This window comes from Hippoglossus stenolepis, chromosome 18 (assembly GCF_022539355.2).
Source record: "Hippoglossus stenolepis isolate QCI-W04-F060 chromosome 18, HSTE1.2, whole genome shotgun sequence".
NCBI classification, from domain to species: domain Eukaryota; kingdom Metazoa; phylum Chordata; class Actinopteri; order Pleuronectiformes; family Pleuronectidae; genus Hippoglossus; species Hippoglossus stenolepis.
In genome coordinates, this window is record NC_061500.1 from 1216956 (window position 1) to 1236147 (window position 19192).

General features: G+C 45.3%; 3 protein-coding genes across 3 annotated transcripts; 1 reads left to right on the top strand and 2 right to left on the bottom strand.

Moving 5' to 3' along the window:
• Positions 1-1048: 1048 nt before the first annotated feature.
• On the bottom strand, positions 1049-11236 carry lmbrd2b (LMBR1 domain containing 2b). Its single transcript, XM_035184936.2, has 19 exons — positions 11021-11236; positions 9344-9551; positions 9151-9263; positions 8789-8887; positions 8544-8711; positions 8206-8416; positions 8054-8128; positions 7861-7974; positions 7386-7569; positions 7109-7290; positions 6771-6904; positions 6564-6669; positions 6255-6352; positions 6046-6149; positions 5928-5974; positions 5647-5761; positions 5432-5558; positions 4770-4881; positions 1049-1260 (listed from the first exon to the last, which is right to left on the bottom strand). Exons 2-18 carry the CDS (start codon positions 9515-9517, stop codon positions 4818-4820), a joined length of 2115 nt encoding a protein of 704 aa, XP_035040827.2. The 5' UTR covers positions 9518-9551; positions 11021-11236; the 3' UTR covers positions 1049-1260; positions 4770-4817.
• An 839-nt stretch (positions 11237-12075) lies between these two features.
• Positions 12076-13978, top strand: ppp1r3b (protein phosphatase 1, regulatory subunit 3B). Its single transcript, XM_035184952.2, has 2 exons — positions 12076-12460; positions 12895-13978. The coding sequence occupies exon 2, from the start codon at positions 12904-12906 to the stop codon at positions 13750-13752; it is 849 nt and encodes a 282-aa protein (XP_035040843.2). The 5' UTR covers positions 12076-12460; positions 12895-12903; the 3' UTR covers positions 13753-13978.
• Positions 13843-17591, bottom strand: il7r (interleukin 7 receptor). The gene is made up of 8 exons (XM_035184944.2): positions 17242-17591; positions 16833-16971; positions 16602-16759; positions 16201-16352; positions 15834-15990; positions 15271-15373; positions 15128-15200; positions 13843-14982 (listed from the first exon to the last, which is right to left on the bottom strand). The coding sequence occupies exons 1-8, from the start codon at positions 17318-17320 to the stop codon at positions 14608-14610; spliced, it is 1236 nt and encodes a 411-aa protein (XP_035040835.1). The 5' UTR covers positions 17321-17591; the 3' UTR covers positions 13843-14607.
• Between the last annotated feature and the right edge of the window lie 1601 nt (positions 17592-19192).

A 19192-nucleotide genomic window follows, 5' to 3' on the forward strand; every position in this document is an offset into this window, starting at 1 on the left:
ATGACGTTTCTGACTTAGAGGAACTATAACAAAACGCGCGAGTGTTTTTTCCCCAGAGTTTTTGGGTTGGTAGACATGAGCCAGATACCCACATTAACCTGTAGAAGCACTAACCAAGTGGAATTTGCATGATATGTCCCCTTTAAATATATTACTTCTAATGTGCAATTACTCTTTTTGGCCACTTGGAGGCCGCAGAACCGTCTGTGAACTCAATACATGAATTCACCAAATCTTCTAAAGTTTTGGATTCATCACGACTCTTGAGAATTCGTAAATGAACATTAAGACAACGAAATAATACACGATCAGGAAATAACTATTTAAATAAGTTTAAAGGATGTCTCTTGTCTGTTTGTGCCTTGAGAACCGACACGGAACCACTTCTTTAAACCACATCAGCGGACTTTGTCCACTTGGGGGCAGCAGAACAAGCTGTAAACACGTCATCTGTCAGATTATCAGGTTGATGTGGGTCACGTAACACAGTCAAACAGACAGAATAAAAAATGGTCCCGTTAACAGACCTGTTGTCTAAGTGAGGAGTTCCTCAGGGCTCCATTCTTGAGCCTCTATACTTTTTATAAAGTCGCTCTAAGGTCACTTTTTTTCCGCGTGTTTTTTTAAGCTGTGTATTTACACCTGAACTAAAACTGTTGACATGTAAATGAATCATCTCAATTTAAAATTTACTTTAAATAAATAAGTCATTTTCTGAGCTTTTTAATCCTTCAACACGAAAAAGAGAGAGTCTCATTATTACACGTGCACCGTGTTTACCATGTGTTTACCGAGTGTGTCAGTGACTGGATCACCTGCTCATCACTGTTTCTCACAGTAAATACACAACATGAACATTTAGGTCAAAAATAAAGCATAAATAAAATGTGTTGCGTTGCAGGTCCTTCATTAACCCTCAGTAAAGTGATGTGTCGGACATGCAGCTGCTGCAGATTCATTTTCATGCTCAGACGATTACAGAGCGACTCCTGCGTCAGCACATGCAGCTCAGACAAACAGTGCAGGTAATTCAGCAGGAGGATTGAGATGAGGATCCGGCAGCGAGGATTTATTAACATTCACATTCCTTCAGAAGAGTCGTCATCGACCTGCGGCGGAGCCGGACATGAAAACTGGTGCAAAGTGAAGTGTTCAGGTGACGGAGCTTCAGGGACACGTGACCTGTGTCTTTAGTTGCCGTGCATGCTGGGAGACGAGGACGTGGAGGAGGTGTGGTACATTCACTTCCTGCAGGTGGACCCGGGTCAGACTCTGGGGTTCGGGTCATGTTTGAGTTTCAGTCTCCTCAACATGGCGGCCTGCTCTGAACACTACATCCCCCATGAGGCTCAGCGGCTGTTGTTTATCAGAGGCCGGAAGTGTAAATAGAGAACAAACCACGTCACGTCACGTTAGTTAATTAGTTGAGTTAATGACGTCACATATAAACTCAGAGACATTTTTAAAGCGCTGGATGTTTTTATTCAGTTTTACATTCGACTCAACGTCAGCAGAGCACGTGACAGAATGGAAGCTCTTTGATTGTAGGTGAAATGCACCTTGGGAATTGTAGTTGAACTCCTGATTCTCGAGAGTTCTTCACATTTGTTCCTCTTGAAGAAGCTCAAACGTTTTTCACCAACTTTAATCTCACAAAGTTTATATTCGATTCATTATGATTGACAGTATGAGTCTGTCATTTCTTTAAAATAAAATAAAAACCATCATCATAAAATATTATTCACCTCGAACTTAAAGATGAGAAACGTATAAAACCTCCACACCCCCTCAACAGCTGCTCTTTAGAGAGGAACAATAATAAGTGAAGACAAATTTAACATGAACATTAGAAACAGAATATTGTGAAAATGTATATTTGATTTAAACCATTATTACCAGTTACCATTGGTGTAAAATCAGAGCTTTTCAACAGACATGGAGGAAGCTGATGATTCTTTTTAAATGATAAACATTTTATGTCCGTTTAAGACTGGGTGAAAACAACCAACTCTCCATGAATTGCCGGTAAGGTCCCAGCTGGGTAGGGGGTGCTGCAGGCCCCTCCCCTCCGTCGGTGTTTTCTTCCAGCTGTTGCAGTTTTGTTTTAATCTGTAAAAATCTGGACAAAGTATTTTTATAATTAAGTGACAGCAACTGGATCTGATCTAACGTTGTAGGAGTTTGTAGTTTTTCATTGAGGGCCCACAGCTCCAGAATGTCCATCTCCAGGCTGATGAACCTTAAGGCCTCAGCTCCGATGGATTTTCTCCGCAGATCTCCACATGCACTCTTCACATCTTCCAGTTCACTGTTCACTGAAAAGACCATCGTCCTGAACTCTTCTACTAATCTGCTCACTTTCCCTACACTTTCTTCTTCTGCTAGTGTCTGCTTTATAATGAAAAAAAGAACAAAGAGAACTGGAAAAATGAATATAATTAAACTCAGACCATCAGTGAATGGAGCAGCGAGTAAAGCTAAAACAGCTGCTGCTCCTAAACCAGCTCCTCCTGCAAATAAAAACAGCTTCAGTTTTTTCACTTCATGATCAACCTTCTGAAGCTCGTCCACAATCTGTCTCATCCTGGGCTCATAGCGGTCGTGCACCTCGATGAATGAAGCTGCAGAGTGAGCAGCTTTTCTCCGGCTACCTTCCATGTTTCCAACGCTCGCCTTGTTCAGGAAGTTCCTCCAGACGGAGAGAAGCTGATGAGCAGGACTGACAGTTTCCTGATCCGGGAGAGAAAGAGTTCAGTGATCTGCTCTCTCTCTGATTCATGAACTGATGGGGTCTGACCTACCTGAGCAGGTGCAGCAGGTGAAGGTGGAGCAGGTGGAGCAGAACTGAGCTCAGTGTCCAGCTCAGTCTGATCAGAACAGGATCCTCAAACTGTCACGTCCACTTTCCTTTCTCACACATCAGAGACTGAACTGAAACCCTTGGTCTGTGTGAGGGGCGGAGAGAACACCTAGTTTCAAGGTGTCATTATGATTCATCAGAAAACATTGTTGTGGTTTAACCAGGTTGACAGAATGAATCATTTTTCAGGTGATGGATAGTGTAACTAAGGTTCAGAGTTAGTTCCGCCTCTGCCTCAACTCAGATTGAAGCTGCATGTTCTCTGAAGTCTTTACGTGTTCATACTTCATCATGAGACCAGTGTTTGTGATGAGCTTTATTAGCAGAGTGAGCCACACACCATCGTCACTACTGTACATCACATATCCCCACAATCACAAATCAAAAGAGCCGAGATCACGACGACAATAAATATTAGATCATCAGAAAGGTCATCAGCAGAATGAGCAGAGTGAAGAGACAGGAAGTGGACGAGCTGCACGAATCACACCATAAATACAAAGTCACATTCTCCTCTATATCCTTAATTATTAACCCATATAATACAAAAACATATCATACATATGTACAGACGAGTGTCACTGAGAAGACATGAGGAGAAGCCGGTGTGAAGGTGAACACAGTCACTGGACTCTTCATCAGCACCGGAGCTAAATGCTAACAATATCTACACCTGGGCCCATTTGAGCCGATTTACTACAAATTAATATTTTCATAAAAATCATGAATTATATTAGTGTTATTTAAACTAGTTTTCATGTATCATTGTTGCACTTGTACATTTTTAAGGTTTTAATTTAAATATATTACTTCTAATGTGCAATTACTCTTTTTGGCCACTTGGAGGCCGCAGAACCGTCTGTGAACTCAATACATGAATTCACCAAATCTTCTAAAGTTTTGGATTCATCACGACTCTTGAGAATTCGTAAATGAACATTAAGACAACGAAATAATACACGATCAGGAAATAACTATTTAAATAAGTTTAAAGGATGTCTCTTGTCTGTTTGTGCCTTGAGAACCGACACGGAACCACTTCTTTAAACCACATCAGCGGACTTTGTCCACTTGGGGGCAGCAGAACAAGCTGTAAACACGTCATCTATCAGATTATCAGGTTGATGTGGGTCACGTAACACAGTCAAACAGACAGAATAAAAAATGGTCCCGTTAACAGACCTGTTGTCTAAGTGAGGAGTTCCTCAGGGCTCCATTCTTGAGCCTCTATACTTTTTATAAAGTCGCTCTAAGGTCACTTTTTTTCCTTTTTTGAAGCTGTGTATTTACACCTGAACTAAAACTGTTGACATGTAAATGAATCATCTCAATTTAAATTTACTTTAAATATATAACTCACTTTCTGAGCTTTTTAATCCTTCAACACGAAAAAGAGAAAGTCTCATTATTACACGTGCACCGTGTTTATCATGTGTTTACCGGAGTGTACAGTGACTGGATCACCTGCTCATCACTGTTTCTCACAGTAAATACACAACATGAACATTTAGGTCAAAAATAAAGCATAAATAAAATGTGTTGCGTTGCAGGTCCTTCATTAACCCTCAGTAAAGTGATGTGTCGGACATGCAGCTGCTGCAGATTCATTTTCATGCTCAGACGATTACAGAGCGACTCCTGCGTCAGCACATGCAGCTCAGACAAACAGTGCAGGTAATTCAGCAGGAGGATTGAGATGAGGATCCGGCAGCGAGGATTTATTAACATTCACATTCCTTCAGAAGAGTCGTCATCGACCTGCGGCGGAGCCGGACATGAAAACTGGTGCAAAGTGAAGTGTTCAGGTGACGGAGCTTCAGGGACACGTGACCTGTGTCTTTAGTTGCCGTGCATGCTGGGAGACGAGGACGTGGAGGGGGTGTGGTACATTCACTTCCTGCAGGTGGACGTGGAGACAGCGACGTTGATGTTCACGTCTTCACATTTCTCCTCCCCGTTAGACGTCGTCAAATATCCGGCTGCGGGACGACGACATGGACAGATACCGTCCTCCTGCGTGTCTGATAAAACACAAAGTGTGAACACGACTGAACCAAGTCTCGACCCGACATGACGTCACCCACTGGTTTTTCAGCTGCTGTTCTGAAGCCTCCAGTTTGACATGTTGTCCATCTTGGTTATTTTGAAACCAGAAGTAACCATATTTGGGGAGATTGGGGGTGGAGCCTGAGAGCCACCTGCACCCATTGGAGGTACTAGCTGTCAATCAAACTGTGGTATCCACCCCCCAAAACATACAGCGCTTTATGGTCTGTTTGACTCTAAATGATCATGATTCACTAAATAAGAAGACTTGAAACTAGAGATTGAGACATAACCGTTGTCGTAAAATAATCAATATCTATGCAAAAATGTTCACGTTATGCGACGTGTGTCATAGCACTGCTTCAGAAAAGAACAAAATGTCAGCACAGCTCGAGTCACGGCAAGTGAAAACAAAGTGTGGTGATGTGCAGCTCTGTCGTCCCACATGTCCTCCGACAGGACACAGTCTCATATATAACTAATAACATAGATAACTTTATCAAACACACAGCGGAGGACGATTACCTTCCAGACTCAGCGTCCAGAGGGTCGTCTGTCAGAGTCTCAGCGCTGAAGTCTAAAGGTTCGGCGTCCTGCAGCAGCTCGATGTGGTCTCGCTCGGCTCGACTCCCAGAGCGAGAGTATTTAGCCTCTGTTCAACAAACAACAGTCATTGTGGTCAACACTCGAGTGAACAGCTGAGCGACGACTGATCATGTGTCTGCTGTCATGTGACTCACGTCTGTTGCTGCTGGAGTTCACAGTGTCGGAGTAACTGGTCTCCTTCATCTCGTGGCTGCTCCGGTTCCTCGCAGCCACGTCCTCCCTCGGGTTTCCGTAACGCTCCTTCCACTCCTGCAGTGCACAGCACAGACACATGGTGGCAGTATAACAGTGAGTCTCTCAGAGCTGTTATGAAGTTTTAGTTGCAGTTTTTCTGAATTCACAAAACACTAAACTCCATTCTCCAAACTAAACTCTCTACTGGTAGTTTGTGTTTGAAGAAGAAACAAAGACTCACTCTGCGTCTGTTCTCTCCATCTTCAACCCTCTGCCGCTTCCTTTTCTCTGTGAAGAGACACAGACAGTTGTGTTACTCTGCAGGAGCCTGTTACTGTGGCTGTTATCAATGTGCTCACCTCGTCGGATCAGCTCCTTCCCCTCATCGATGAGGTCAGAGGTCATTTCACTGTCGCCCAGAAACTGCTGGAAGCCCAGAAGATTCAGACAGCGGGTTCCCAAACTGAGGAAAGAGTTGGTTCCAGATGTTCAGAGTTCTGCTCGTTGAAGATGAACATATTCAAACTTTGATCAAACATTTCAGATATTTAACTGAGCTGAAACTCACCTGAAGTAAGTTGCGATGCAGAGGATGACGATCAACATGGGGTAGTAGATATAGAAGCCGTTAGCGATAAAGGAGAGAACACGCATTGATCCCATGATCTGAAAAACAAGTCAGACAGAAACATGTTTAACTCCAGAGAAAGAAAACATGAATCCAGACCACAGTGTAAAACGATATGATCTGTTCATTCATCTTCACGTTCTGATTCATTTGTTCCCATAGAGCTCAGAATGCTGGTGTATATATAGTATTGTTCTGTGGCCACTGGGGGGGGGCTCTGTACTGTGCAGCTGTGTGCTGGTGATTTACTGAGGTGTAGGCTGTCTGCTCCTTCTTCTGGTGGGAGATGGCAGAGTCCATGTGGATTAAACCCAGGAAGTTGAGACACAGTGGAGGAGTTAGACGACAGAACAACCTGCAGGTCAAAGTTCAGAAGAAAACGTGACCGTCTGCACACGTCTATGACGTTCCTGGTCGTGGCAGATTGTTGCACTGTGATTGGCTGCTGATACTTACATGCCACTGAACTGGAGGCTGTAAGCGTCCGTCTGGTGATGGGAGGCCAGGTAGTAGTAGTTAAAGACCCGGATGCGGAACACGGTGGAGTAGACGCAGGTGCACAGGAAGAAGATGGTGATGAAGCACGCCATCTGGTGGACAGAGGGGATAATACATACATGTGGCTGTCAGTCGATTTACTTCTGACTGAATATCACATGAACCTGTCTCTGAACTGACTCTGGGTTATCAATAAAGTTGAGGTTTTGAGCAGAACATGGTCGTGACCTTTCTTTTGACAGTTCAGAGACGAGAGGACGTGGTGTCGGCAGCGTGGACGGTGTGGACGCTCTCACCTCAATGTACAGGTAGTTGTAGTCTCGCTCGGCCAGCTGGATGAACACAGCAAACAGAGAGAGGACGGGCCGCGTGCTGAAGAAGGTGCATTCTGACCAGACAACGGCCACGCTGAACAGAGTCAGCATCACGGACAGCAGCCGATAGAACCAACACTTCAGGAGACACTCCCAGTACCACTCTGTACACACACACACACACACTGCGGTCAGGGACACACGTGACCACATATCAGCTGATGACCTCTGACCTCTACAGCCCTGTGCTCGGACCCACCTGCAGTCGGGGTGTAGACGTATCTGTTGAACCAGCTGACGGGTCCCGACGACGGGAAGCTGTGGATGAACTGGTGACTGGAGCTGGTCTCATTCTTGGCCACGTCCTCCAGGTGGATGGCCTGCTGCAGGAGGATCTGCCACTGAACACGAGTCCTGTTGTGTCTCTGCACCGCATAGATCACCTACACACACACAGACACACACACAAACCCACACACAGTTCAACATCAGCAGAATCATGTGACCTCGGTCTGTGAAATCCAGTGTATAAATGTTTTCAGTCTGAAAACCTATAGTACAGAATAAACAAAGAGAAGCACGTGGAGATGGTTCATTTCATTGATCACATAGTATTTGAACGAGCCTTTGAAACGGGACATCAGAGTCACGCAGCCGTGACGCAATCGTCTGAAGGAGGCGGAGCCTGAAGTTAGACAGTGGGCGTCCAATGGCATGAGGCATCAGCGTCTCACCTGTTTATGAAGCTTCACCAGACTCCTCTCACTGGGATACGTGTTCTGTTTGTCATCAAAGTCCTCGTAGTCGTCCATGTTCCGGCCCATCTTCTCCTGGTAATCAACGGGACACTGAGGGGGCGGAGTCAGATCGGTCAGCTGATCAGTGTGATCAGGAACAATGACTGACAGGTGAGAGTCTGTGTCGTACCTTTCTCAGAATGGTGTCGATGAACTTCCTCAGTGGATGATTGTATTTGATGGACTCGCTGACTTTTCTCACTTCCTGCAGCAGAAGACGTGTCACATTAGAACAATGACGTAACGTGACGTTAACGCTACACTCGTCTCCAGCCCGCTCACCTCCATGACGTCCTCCAGGTTCTCCTCTGCATCCGCCTTCTCCGTCATCAGTTTGGACGCCTTGAAGTACGTCTTGATGAGCAGGTGTCCGTGTCGCGAGGCGTTCCAGTACGAGCGAGGGATTTCCACCAGGCCGTATCCGAGCAGCAGAACGAGCAGGAACAGACCCCAGGTGTTGGCTGCAGTGATCCCGATGGTCTGGAGCTCGTACCTGAAGAACCACACAGAACCGCATAGAACCAGAACCAAAAGAACCACATAGAACCACACAGAACCAAAAAGAACCACACAGTATCAGACAAAACCACAGGTTAACTTTAAAACCAGAGTGCACTCACCAGGACAGATGCCAGTTAGGATGAACCGCCACGTAGATGAGCAGAGAACCAAAGATCAGCAGGTACGTTCCGTAATAAATGGCGTTTTCTATCAGAGCCGTTTTAATTTTCCCAGTGATGGAGAAACCTCCTGAGCGAGCGTATGACTGCATGAAGGGGAGCAGCAGCCTGAGAGCACAGAGTCCAACCATCAGTTCTACACATTCTACACACGTCCTTCATCACAGTCACAGACTGATACTGACCAGGTGAGACACTGAGACGTCCAGTACACAACTCTCCAGAACACGGGCATGATGCCGTCGGGGATGTAGCTCCACGGTTTGTAGCACGACTTTGGTGAACTGCAGTATAAGAGGGGAGAAGAAGAACAAGCTGGTTTGTTTTTTATTTATTAATTTATGTGTTGTTTGTTTGTTTGTTTGTTTGTTTGTTTGTTTGTTGGCAGGATGAGAATTTTTTTTGGTGAATTTCTTTAACTGTCGTGATCCAATCACATGACTGGTTCAAGACGTCAGAATAAAAACACAAACAAGTGGAGCTGTTTTCAACTTCAGTCCATTGAACATTGAATCTGTGACTGAGCGAGTGAGAGAGAGACACTGACCTCTTAGTGGGAGCGACAGAGGAGTTAGTTGTTGTGTGATTGGACGATGGAGGATTGACAGTGGGAACCGTCGCGTGCTCCTCGTGGTCGATCTTACACTGCTTATAGATGGTCTATAAAGAGAGAACGCACACACACACTCAGTCAAGGCCTCCGTAGATTCAGACGAGTGTTTTCTCTGGTGGTTACTGACCGTGCTGACGTCCAGAGGTAAGATGAAGACGATGAGGAAACACAGGTACCAGGCGAGCAGTGTGCCGAACAGCACCATGCGCTGCTGCTTCCTGAAGTCTCCATATCGATGCAGCAGGAACAGCGCCAGGAAAAACACCACCACGATCTCGATGCCCAGAGCGGCCCCGCTCATGGCGCCGTGCTCGTCTCAGCAGCCCGACAAAAACCTGCGGAAGGAGAGAGGAGACGTTCAGAACGCTGTCATTTCATGTTTTGGATTTACTGTGTGAAAATGTGATGATTCCTCCTGTGCAGAGCAACACGCGTGTGATGCAGGAGAAGAAACATTCAGTTAAAGTGACGCAGCAGCTGTTGATCACCTCAATGTTTCCTGAGCTGCAGTGACCATCCTCCAAATGAACACTAGGTGTCCCTGTTGTCTGTTTTATGTTACAGCTGATGAATCTTAGTTATTCTTTTAGTTGAATTCTCATGAATAAATAACTTTTTTATGAGCTTCCCCCCCGTCTACCTCCCTTCTGGTCCGACTGACAACAGGAACACAAAGAGTTTATAGACGATAGATTCACCTGATCTGTGAAATCTGCTGAAGATAAAGTTTCATCTCTGCCTGAATGATTCAACTGTAAACTTTCCTTTGGCAAAAGTACAAACATGACACAACACCATAAAAAAAACATACATTACATTTCGTTGAGCCGACGCTTTTATCCAAAGTGACTCACAATAAGAGCATCAACCACGAGGGAACAAACCAGAGCAACAAGAATCAACTCAGGACAATTTGCTTAAAAAAAGCCAAACTACAAAGTGTTACAAGTACCGTAAACATTTTTTAAAATATTTATATGGAACACAAAAAAGTGCAATGGACAGTTAGCAGCATGTTGTGTTGCTGCAGTGTCCAGACAGTTTCTAGAGTTGCTGTTTCTCGTGTGAAGAAGCAGCAGGAGATTGTCCGGAGCAGCTGACTCAGACTTTCACGTCGTCAGATACAGAACCTGCAGAACCTGCAGAACATTTGAGGAACGTGTCCGGTTCCTGTCTGAAACCAGCTCCTTCTTCTCTACTTCCTGTCACACCTTCACTCATCCTCTCAACGACAACACGTTAAACTCATCTAATAATATTAATAACAATATATTAAACAGGAAACCGTGAACACACGAGTTTAGTGTCTGATCAGCTCCAGAAGCAGAAGTGATTATTTTGTACTGTTCTCGTTTCTCTAACCTCCTGATCTCTGTTGTCGTGTCAGTTGTGTGTTCACTGGTTGTGTGTTCACTGGTTGTGTGTTCACTGGTTGTGTGTTCACTGGTTGTGTGTTCACTGGTTGTGTGTTGCTCTTCTCTCTCTTCGTGCTGGTTCTGTCTTGATTATCAGTATTTTCTATGTGACACGTTCCTCTTGTTATTGTTTGGGTTTGCTCTCCTGAATGTCTGCCGCTGATCGTCAGCCTGCGAGCTGACACCGACACAGGCACAGACACAGGCACAGACATGTTGTCCTGATGAACACAGACACAGAGTGAGTCCGAGCGGTCACAGCATGTGTGCAGATGTTTCACAGGATGTGTGCAGATGTTTCCCAGCTGGCTGTTGGCCGGTCAGACACTGACACTGACAGCTAGCTGGTGTTAGCTACCCGGGCTAACACGGTGTCGTTGTGTTCTCACCGTGTTGAATGAGTCAGCGGAGGTTCCACCAGAGGAACCAGAGGAACCAGAGGAACCAGGGAACCGGCTCAGGATTCTCTGCGGACCGTGGTGAGCCTCTGTCCGGCCCTGTTCTCCATCAAACCCGGGTCAATCCTCCGAGTCTCCGCTGTTAGCTGTTAGCTGTTAGCAGAGCAGCTCCACTCACATCCGGAGGAGCGGACGATGACGTCACTGACGGGCCAGGGCTCAGCGCGTGCGCGGCAGCTCTTCTTCTTTTTGACGCTTTATGGTTAAACAACGTTGTGGTGCATTACTGCCACCAGCTGGCCTGGAGTGTGGATTGAACATATATATATATATATATATATATAAAAGTTATATATATATATATATATATATATAAAAGTTATATTTTGTCCTTCTGAGATATTGAACCAAACATAAAAAATGTGTGTCCTGAACTTCCAGGTAAAAGATAAGTCATATGTAAATTCAATCTCAGCTCTATTTCTTTAAGCTTCAGTATCAGTTCTCTTCTCTACTTCATATTTTGGAGAGTAGAATTTATCGTGTGCTAAAGTTTCCTGTTGTTTTTCTATTATAAATAATGTTCTGTTCATCCTGTGTGACCACAACGTAACCTAGATATGACGGTTTCCTCTCTCCGGGTTCTACTTGTGTTTCTCATCATACCAGTTCTTTGAACTCTGTAAAAGCACCTTCCTGTTTTCTCTTCTTCCCTCTGCTTTGCCACCTTTCTGTGTTGCAGTGTTCTTCATCTCTGTCACTAAAGCTCCTGTGATGTCGGTGTGTCCCTTCTGTTGCTTCCTTTGCACATTGCTCAGCTGTTGTTGATGTGCGGCTAAAGTGTTACACTTAATCCCATCAGTTGGATTCTGTGTTCTGTGTTCTTGGTGCAGTCAGGGACACACACCTGTCGTATCTCTGACCTGTTGAACTTCATGCTTTGTGTCTGAATAAATATTGACAGGTTCAGTGAGAGAAGCAGCAGCAGCTCCTTCTTTGACTCTGTGTCACAGAAAAACTGAAAATATCCAACTGTTTAACTTTATATGATAGAAACTGGCGCACAGTGCTCACTAAAACAAATATAATATCTAATTTATATATATAAATATAAAGAAAGTGAATGATTAAAGTCAGTCTGAGACGAGGGGGCGTGTACTCGACCCTGTCGACCTGTCGGTCATGCTGTCCACGGCCTCTCTGATTGGTTGTCTGCAGATGTTCACGTGAACCATGAGTGAGTTTGAAGCTGCTACTCAAAAATGTTCAGAGGAAAATGAGAGAAAAGCTCGAGACATCAGACTGTAATGATGACCTCACCACTGAGAACCAGAGAGAACTACAGAGAAAACCACTGAGAACCAGAGAGAACCAGAGAGAACCAGAGAGAACCATACAGAACCCATCCATGATCCTCACCCGCTGCTCCAGGTAACATGGTTTGCAGAGTTTTATCAACATCCCTACATTTTCCGTATGCTTCAAATAATTGAGCGGCCAATCAGAGAGCTAAAAGTGTGATGCAGCAGCAGGTGAGGACAGGTGGAGACAGGTGGAGACAGGTGAGGACAGGTGGAGACAAGTGGAGACAGGTGAGGACAGGTGGAGACAGGTGAGGACAGGTGGAGACAGGTGAGGACAGCTGGAGACAGGTGAGGACAGCTGGAGACACCTGACAGAAACATTACATCTTCAGGGTGAAGAAAACTTTATCTAAAACAGAGACAGAGGAAACGTTTAGTTCCTCACAGGAAGTAGCAACAAAACAAAAGCTTTGTGTTAAAATAATAAAAACTTAAAAGTAATAAAGTGAGTAAATTATATTCAGAATGATGATGATTTGAAACGTCCTCCATCTCTTTCAGAGTCTCATCATGTCCATGGACATGGCTCTACCTCTGTACCTGCCCCCGGAGGAGTTTGTCTACAGGACGACGAGCACAACCTTCAAACCTGCTCTGACCTTTCAACAGTCTGACTGTGTGGACCAGTCCGAGCCGGAGGACAGAGCGGCGTCCTGTGGAGACGCAGGAAATGCCAAAAAGAAGGTGTGGTTTGCTGATGACAGAGGTTTGTCTTTAACCAAGGTGAAGGTTTTCTCCCAGTTCAACGATCCCATCGATATTCCTGCTAACATCCAGGAGATGCTGAGCGCCTCTCTGAGTCTGACGGCCGAGGACGACAAACTGGTGCTGGACTTTGTTCAGCCGTCCTCGGACTACCTGCTCTTCCATCAGAGGCTGGAGAGGAAGCTTGTGAGCCTGGAGCGCTGCGTGCTGAAGGACAAGACGCTGACAGGAACCATCAAAGTCAGAAACACGTCGTTTGAGAAACGTGTGAAGCTGCGGGTGACCTTTGACACCTGGAGGAGCCACATGGACGTGGACTGCGTGTACACGAAGGACACGTATCCCAGCTCGCACAGCGACACCTTCTCCTTCCAGGTGTCTCTGCCAGAGGCTCTGCTGCCTCACCAACACGTCGAGTTCGCTGTCTGCTATGAGGCGGATGGATGCAAGTTCTGGGACAGTAACCACGGCAACAACTACAGGATCGTCTGGTCCTCAATGAAGACGAGTCAGCGGGACGCCTGCGGCCGCCACACAGGCTCCCATGACTTTGGGATCCATTTTGACCCGTACGGCAGCCCCACCTGTTCACATGGGATCTTCCCTGATTGGCCGAGTTATGCAGGATACGAGAACATCGGCCCGTACTACTGAACAGTCTGTGATTGGTCGTTACATGTGCTAATTAACATGTGTGTGTTTAATTACAGTGAATATTCTGTGAAAATACATCAGAGTCAAATATTGAGTAGAAAAACACAATTTTTTATTTTATTTCAAACATTTATCAATAGACATGTTTTAACTTTAATACCTTTTCATCATATGAGTTTGTTTATGTTTTCAATGAGATTCATTCTAGTTTTTTGTGTTAAAAATAAATGTTAATAAAGTTTGATCAGGAAACACTGACCTGACTCATCATCTCTGACTCTTTCATGGAGGAAGTTGCTAAAGCTTCAAGAGACTTTAAATAAAGATGGACGACATGATGGCTCCCAAAAGTGAAGCCAAAGCGTCTTGATCGCCCCCTGGTGTCTGGCTGGAGAATGGGTCATAAACCCCGCCTCCTCCACTTAAAGAATCCAAGCAGGCGTTTGTCACCAAATGACGTCATCAGCACAAGATGGCAGCGTTTGAACCTGAGGCATTAATTTGTGGAGGAAGTGGAGGTGTGTCGTCCATCTTTATTTACAGTGTATGGTTATAAAGACAAAATGTTGACCTCATGGTGGCGCTGGAGGAAAGTTGGTGGCGTCCATCCTCTGGACAAAGTGGATGTAAAAACTTTGATGAAATAAACAAACAGTTCGATATGAAGAGTTTGAGAGAAGCAGAATCAGAGTTCTGGTCCAACCTGAAGAAGAACTTCCGATGTGACGACCGACACACAGTCTCAATGACACGTGGTTTTCCTCCATATCATGAAATTATTTTGCCACCTCTCAGATTTATATTTAGGCCTCATGGTGGCGCTGGACCTCAGACTGGAAGTTGGATTAACTCGGCCTACTTGACCTGGTAGAAACTGGACATGGTGACATAGGCCTCCTCCTGCTGACCGGCTCCAAGCGCCTCTGTCTCGTTTGCTCCACTGCAGCCTTCAGTCCCCTCGAGGAGGAGGTCGTGGACGGGGGAGGGACTGGCGCTGTGGAGGCTGGCGTCTGCCGCAGAGGAGCTCCCGCTCAGCAGGGCGGAGAGATCCAGCTCCTCGGTGCTGACGCTGGTGGTGCTCCTGCAGTCGGAGCTCTGGGTGGAGCAGGGATGGGTCGACTGAGCTCCGTCAGCAGGACTGAGCGAAGACTCTGGTTCGTCGCAACACTGCAACATCGAAGAAACTCTGAGAGCGCTGAACACCTCGGGGTTAAAGTTCAACAGAAGACCCTGAAAAACCAGAAACACAAAAACTTAGTTCTAATGAGGAGTCACAAGTCGTCAAGTCGTCAACAGCTTCTAGTTCAGAGCATTTAGCTCGGCACTTAGCTCAGCAGTTAGCAACGTATGTGACAATGTTGTTGTTCAGCCTCACTTTGTTTGGTTTGCCGATGTGCACCAGCGTGTCTTTAGGATGAGGAATACTCGGCCACATGTACGTTAATATTCTGTGAAGAGAAAAGACGATAAGTCAAAGTAACACGAGTCGTTTCTCTGATGTTCTGTCAAAAATCCTACTTGTTTTTCCGGAGGAAAATGACAGTGACGGACACCACCGCCAGGGGGATGAGGCACAGCATCACTTTGTACATCTGCTGTGTGTCGTCAGTTTCCCGTGCTCCTGAAAAAACAAAAGACACGAGACGTGCTCATCAGTCTGCTTTCAATCTAATGTCCAGTCATGTTCCTCACATGTTCCTCACATGTTCCTCACATGTTCTGCAGGTTCTGTGTGTGAGAACAAATGTCTGAGTCAGTGTCTCTGGACATGTTCTGGATCTTCTCCTGCAGCCTCCTAGTAAAATGTGTGTAACATGTCAGAGTGAGTCCATGTGAGGAAACAGCAGGACAATGTGTGGAAGCTTCCCAGAGAGCGAGTGGACGTGTTGATGAGGTTTCTAACACGTGACGGACGTGAAGCTGGAAGAACACAAATATCTCAGGATGAAGAAGAGGAGCCGTACACGTAGAAGACGAAGACGTCTGGATGTTCCCCACATGTTCCTGTTTGAACGAGTCGGGACCCAACAACCTGCTGCTGCTTCACAGGACAAACACTAACTGTCATTCTCTCTTCTCACCAGCAGGAGTGTCGAAACTGAACGTGTCGCTCCACTTGCTCCAGCTTCCCTCCAGAAACTTCACTGGGATCGCTCGCACCTTCACATGATACTCTGTGTTTTTTCTCAGATGCTCCATGTCGATCTTCATGCTGCTCTCTGATGAGAAGTTTTGAATCTGAGGTCAAACAGGAAAAACAATGTTATCAAAGGTAAAAATTAAAACTGGAAAAGCGTTAATCCATAAAACGACAAGTCGGCAAAGATTCCACCTCTGCCGCTGTAATCAGGTTTCAATAAACTCACTAGCTTAGCAACATCAAGGCTACAAACAACCCAGAATGCAACACTCCTGCAGAAGAACGTCTCTAATAATAAAGTCATGCACCATGTTGGGTCTGTCTGTGGCCCAGATGTCCAGCTGGAACATCTGTTGTCCTGTCAGGTAATCTCTGTGGTACGGACTCTGGATGTGAACGACCGCCTGGTTCAATTCCTGGTTGAACGTGACGTTCCACACCTGAGGTCGTCTGGGTTTAACTGCAGGAACATGACAATGACATCACACTGGTGAGAGTCTCACCTGATGTTGAGCTCACACACTTCAATGATTCACTCCCGGCCACATGGTGGCAGCACTGACACATCATCTGAATCCTCAAACAGTCATGAATATTTAAATATTAATCAGCTATTTAAAAGAACTTGAATAATGTTAAATAGTCGAATTGGTCAGATTTAACTACAGGAGAAACTCGTGACCTTTGACCCGGTCTTTAGTTCCTGTACCTATCTTCTTCAGGTCGACTCTGGTCCGGATCTCTCCTCCTCTCTTCAGCTGAACGGTCAGGTTGAACTCGACGATGGGCGCCTCAGTGAAGTTGAGCTGGTTCCCCTGAGCCTTCACACACTTGACCCTCCGCCAGCCGTCGCTCACATCAGAGGAGCTGTGACACAACAACGCCATCATTAACCATCGCTCCTCTGAGGAGCACGACTTTCTCATGAAAGATGTTTTACCACAGGGTCATCGTCTCGATGCTGTCGCCCTCGTCCTCATCATCCTCATCGTCATGACGACCAGGGAGCAGCTCACAGGTCAGACTGTTTCCCTCAGTCTGATCACTGGTGATGTGAGAGCTGCAGCTGATTCCGGAGTCTGACGTATATAACACATATCATATATTACTATATACATATATAGTATAGTATATATAGTAAATTAGGTAGAAAGTGAGTGAGTGAGCTGGTTAATAATAATAATAATAATATTTCTGTTTGTCAGTGTTAAATGGCGCTGAAGCTCGAAGGAGAAACATCTTCTACAGACATTGATTCATTTGTATTTCTATTGACTCCAGCTGTTTTCAGGTTGCTGTGTGATGATGTTCCTCGTAAAGAACAAATAAACTGAGATGATGTGACTCACCCACGTCGGTGTCGGTGTCTCCGCTCTGAGCCTGAACTCCGACCATCAGCAGCAGGAAGATCGTCCACACGGACGCCATCTCCTGAAACCTGGAGCTGTGTGAGTTCAGTCTGTGAAGAAGAAGAAGAAGAAGCAGAGTGAATCATGAAACTTCTCCAGTCAGTCGTCAGAAGCTGGTCTCCTCTCAGCAGCTGCTGTGTGTGGCAGCGTCAGTCAACAGGAAGAAGGAGTTTCAGAGTGAATCAGTGAACAGACTCAGAGCAGCTGAGGAGGAGATGAAACCCACTGATGATCTGAATGAAACAGTCAAACAGCTACAAACTCTTTTCTTCTGTTTACTTTCACTTTGCAGATGTGTCATAAAATCAGCTGTGACATCTTCAGCCACGACATCATCTAAACCACAGGTGGACGCAGGCCGCTCGCCACAGAGCGACAGACGGAGGAGATAGAAACACATCAACACTGTAGGAAGTTCAGGGTGTGACCATGTGTCGTAACTTTGTCTTAAGTAGAACATGATGATGTAGAGAAACAGATCAAAAGTGACTGTTCCACCTTTGTTCTCTATTCATTAGAATAAACATCTTCAAATTAGATAAAAGAAAACTAAAATCTAATTTAAATAAAAAATCATCTAACCTAATAAATTCAAACCAAAACTCCAAAAACTAAACCACTTGTCAGGTTATAGTTATAATCAGGTTATAACTAGGTTATAATGGGGTCATAGCTTGTTTATATCTAGGTTATGGTTGTTTCTGTCCGATCTGTGTCCTAAGGTTCTCTGCGTCGTTCACACGGTTCCTGACAGTGTGGAGACGAGGCCTGGTGGGTGGGCGAAGGTTGGTGGTGGTGGTGATGGGGGGGGGGCTGTGGTTAACGTGTTTTCAGCGTTCAGGAGACGGAGAGGAGAAAAGTCGTGGAGGGAGTCGACTGTTCCCGCCTCTGTGACAGGAAGTTACAGGGTTAAATGTCTGAAACCCCCCCTCCCCCCTCCCTCCACCACCACCACCGCCACCACCCACACTAAACCACATGGCTGAGGTTCACATCTCCGCTCTGAACATCTTCAGCTGTGGTTTGTTCTCACTCATGTAACATTCTGTCAATAAAGTTTGTCTAACTTCATCAAACTGAGTCTGAAGTGATGCGTTTGTGGACGTTCAGAAGATCCGGAAGAAAATAGTCAGGCATCATATTTTACTCTTGTTTTATTGGATTATATATAAAGTTTGATTTAAATTATGTATAATCTGTTTTACAAAAACAAATAAACTTTTACTTACAATATTTGAATCAGAGTAAAACAAGTTTTATATGAAATGAATCAGCTCAATAACTAACAATCAAGTCACATAAAGGATCACCAGAGTAAATGTACTCTATTACTCTCCACCATTGATGATCTATATTGTGTTACCATAGAAACAGATGGTTGAGGTGACCTCATGTGACCGTTAACCTGCAGTTAAGCATGTTTTATATGAGTAACATTACAAGTGAGAATGTTCAGTGAACATGTGTCCGTGTTCAGCAGCTGTTCATATCAACATAAATCATATAAACACATACATGTAAAAAGAGTTTATGTGTTTGTCTCAGCTTCAAACCACATTTTAAATCAGACGCTGCTTCCTGCTCCAGGTTTCTGTCGACAGCGACACTTTCTGCTGCACGGCGTGCAAACAGCTTGTTGTTGTTTAACTTGTTCAGAAATGACTCGTCACCACATCCTCTTCCTCCGTTTGACTTCATCCTCTGAAAACAGGACGAGCAGCTTCAGATCACTTCCTGGTTCATCCTCTGAAAACAGGACGAGCAGCTTCAGATCACTTCCTGGTTCATCCTCTGAAAACAGGAGGAGCAGCTTCAGGTCACCTCCTGGTTCATCCTCTGAAAACAGGACGAGCAGCTTCAGGTCACTTCCTGGTTCATCCTCTGAAAACAG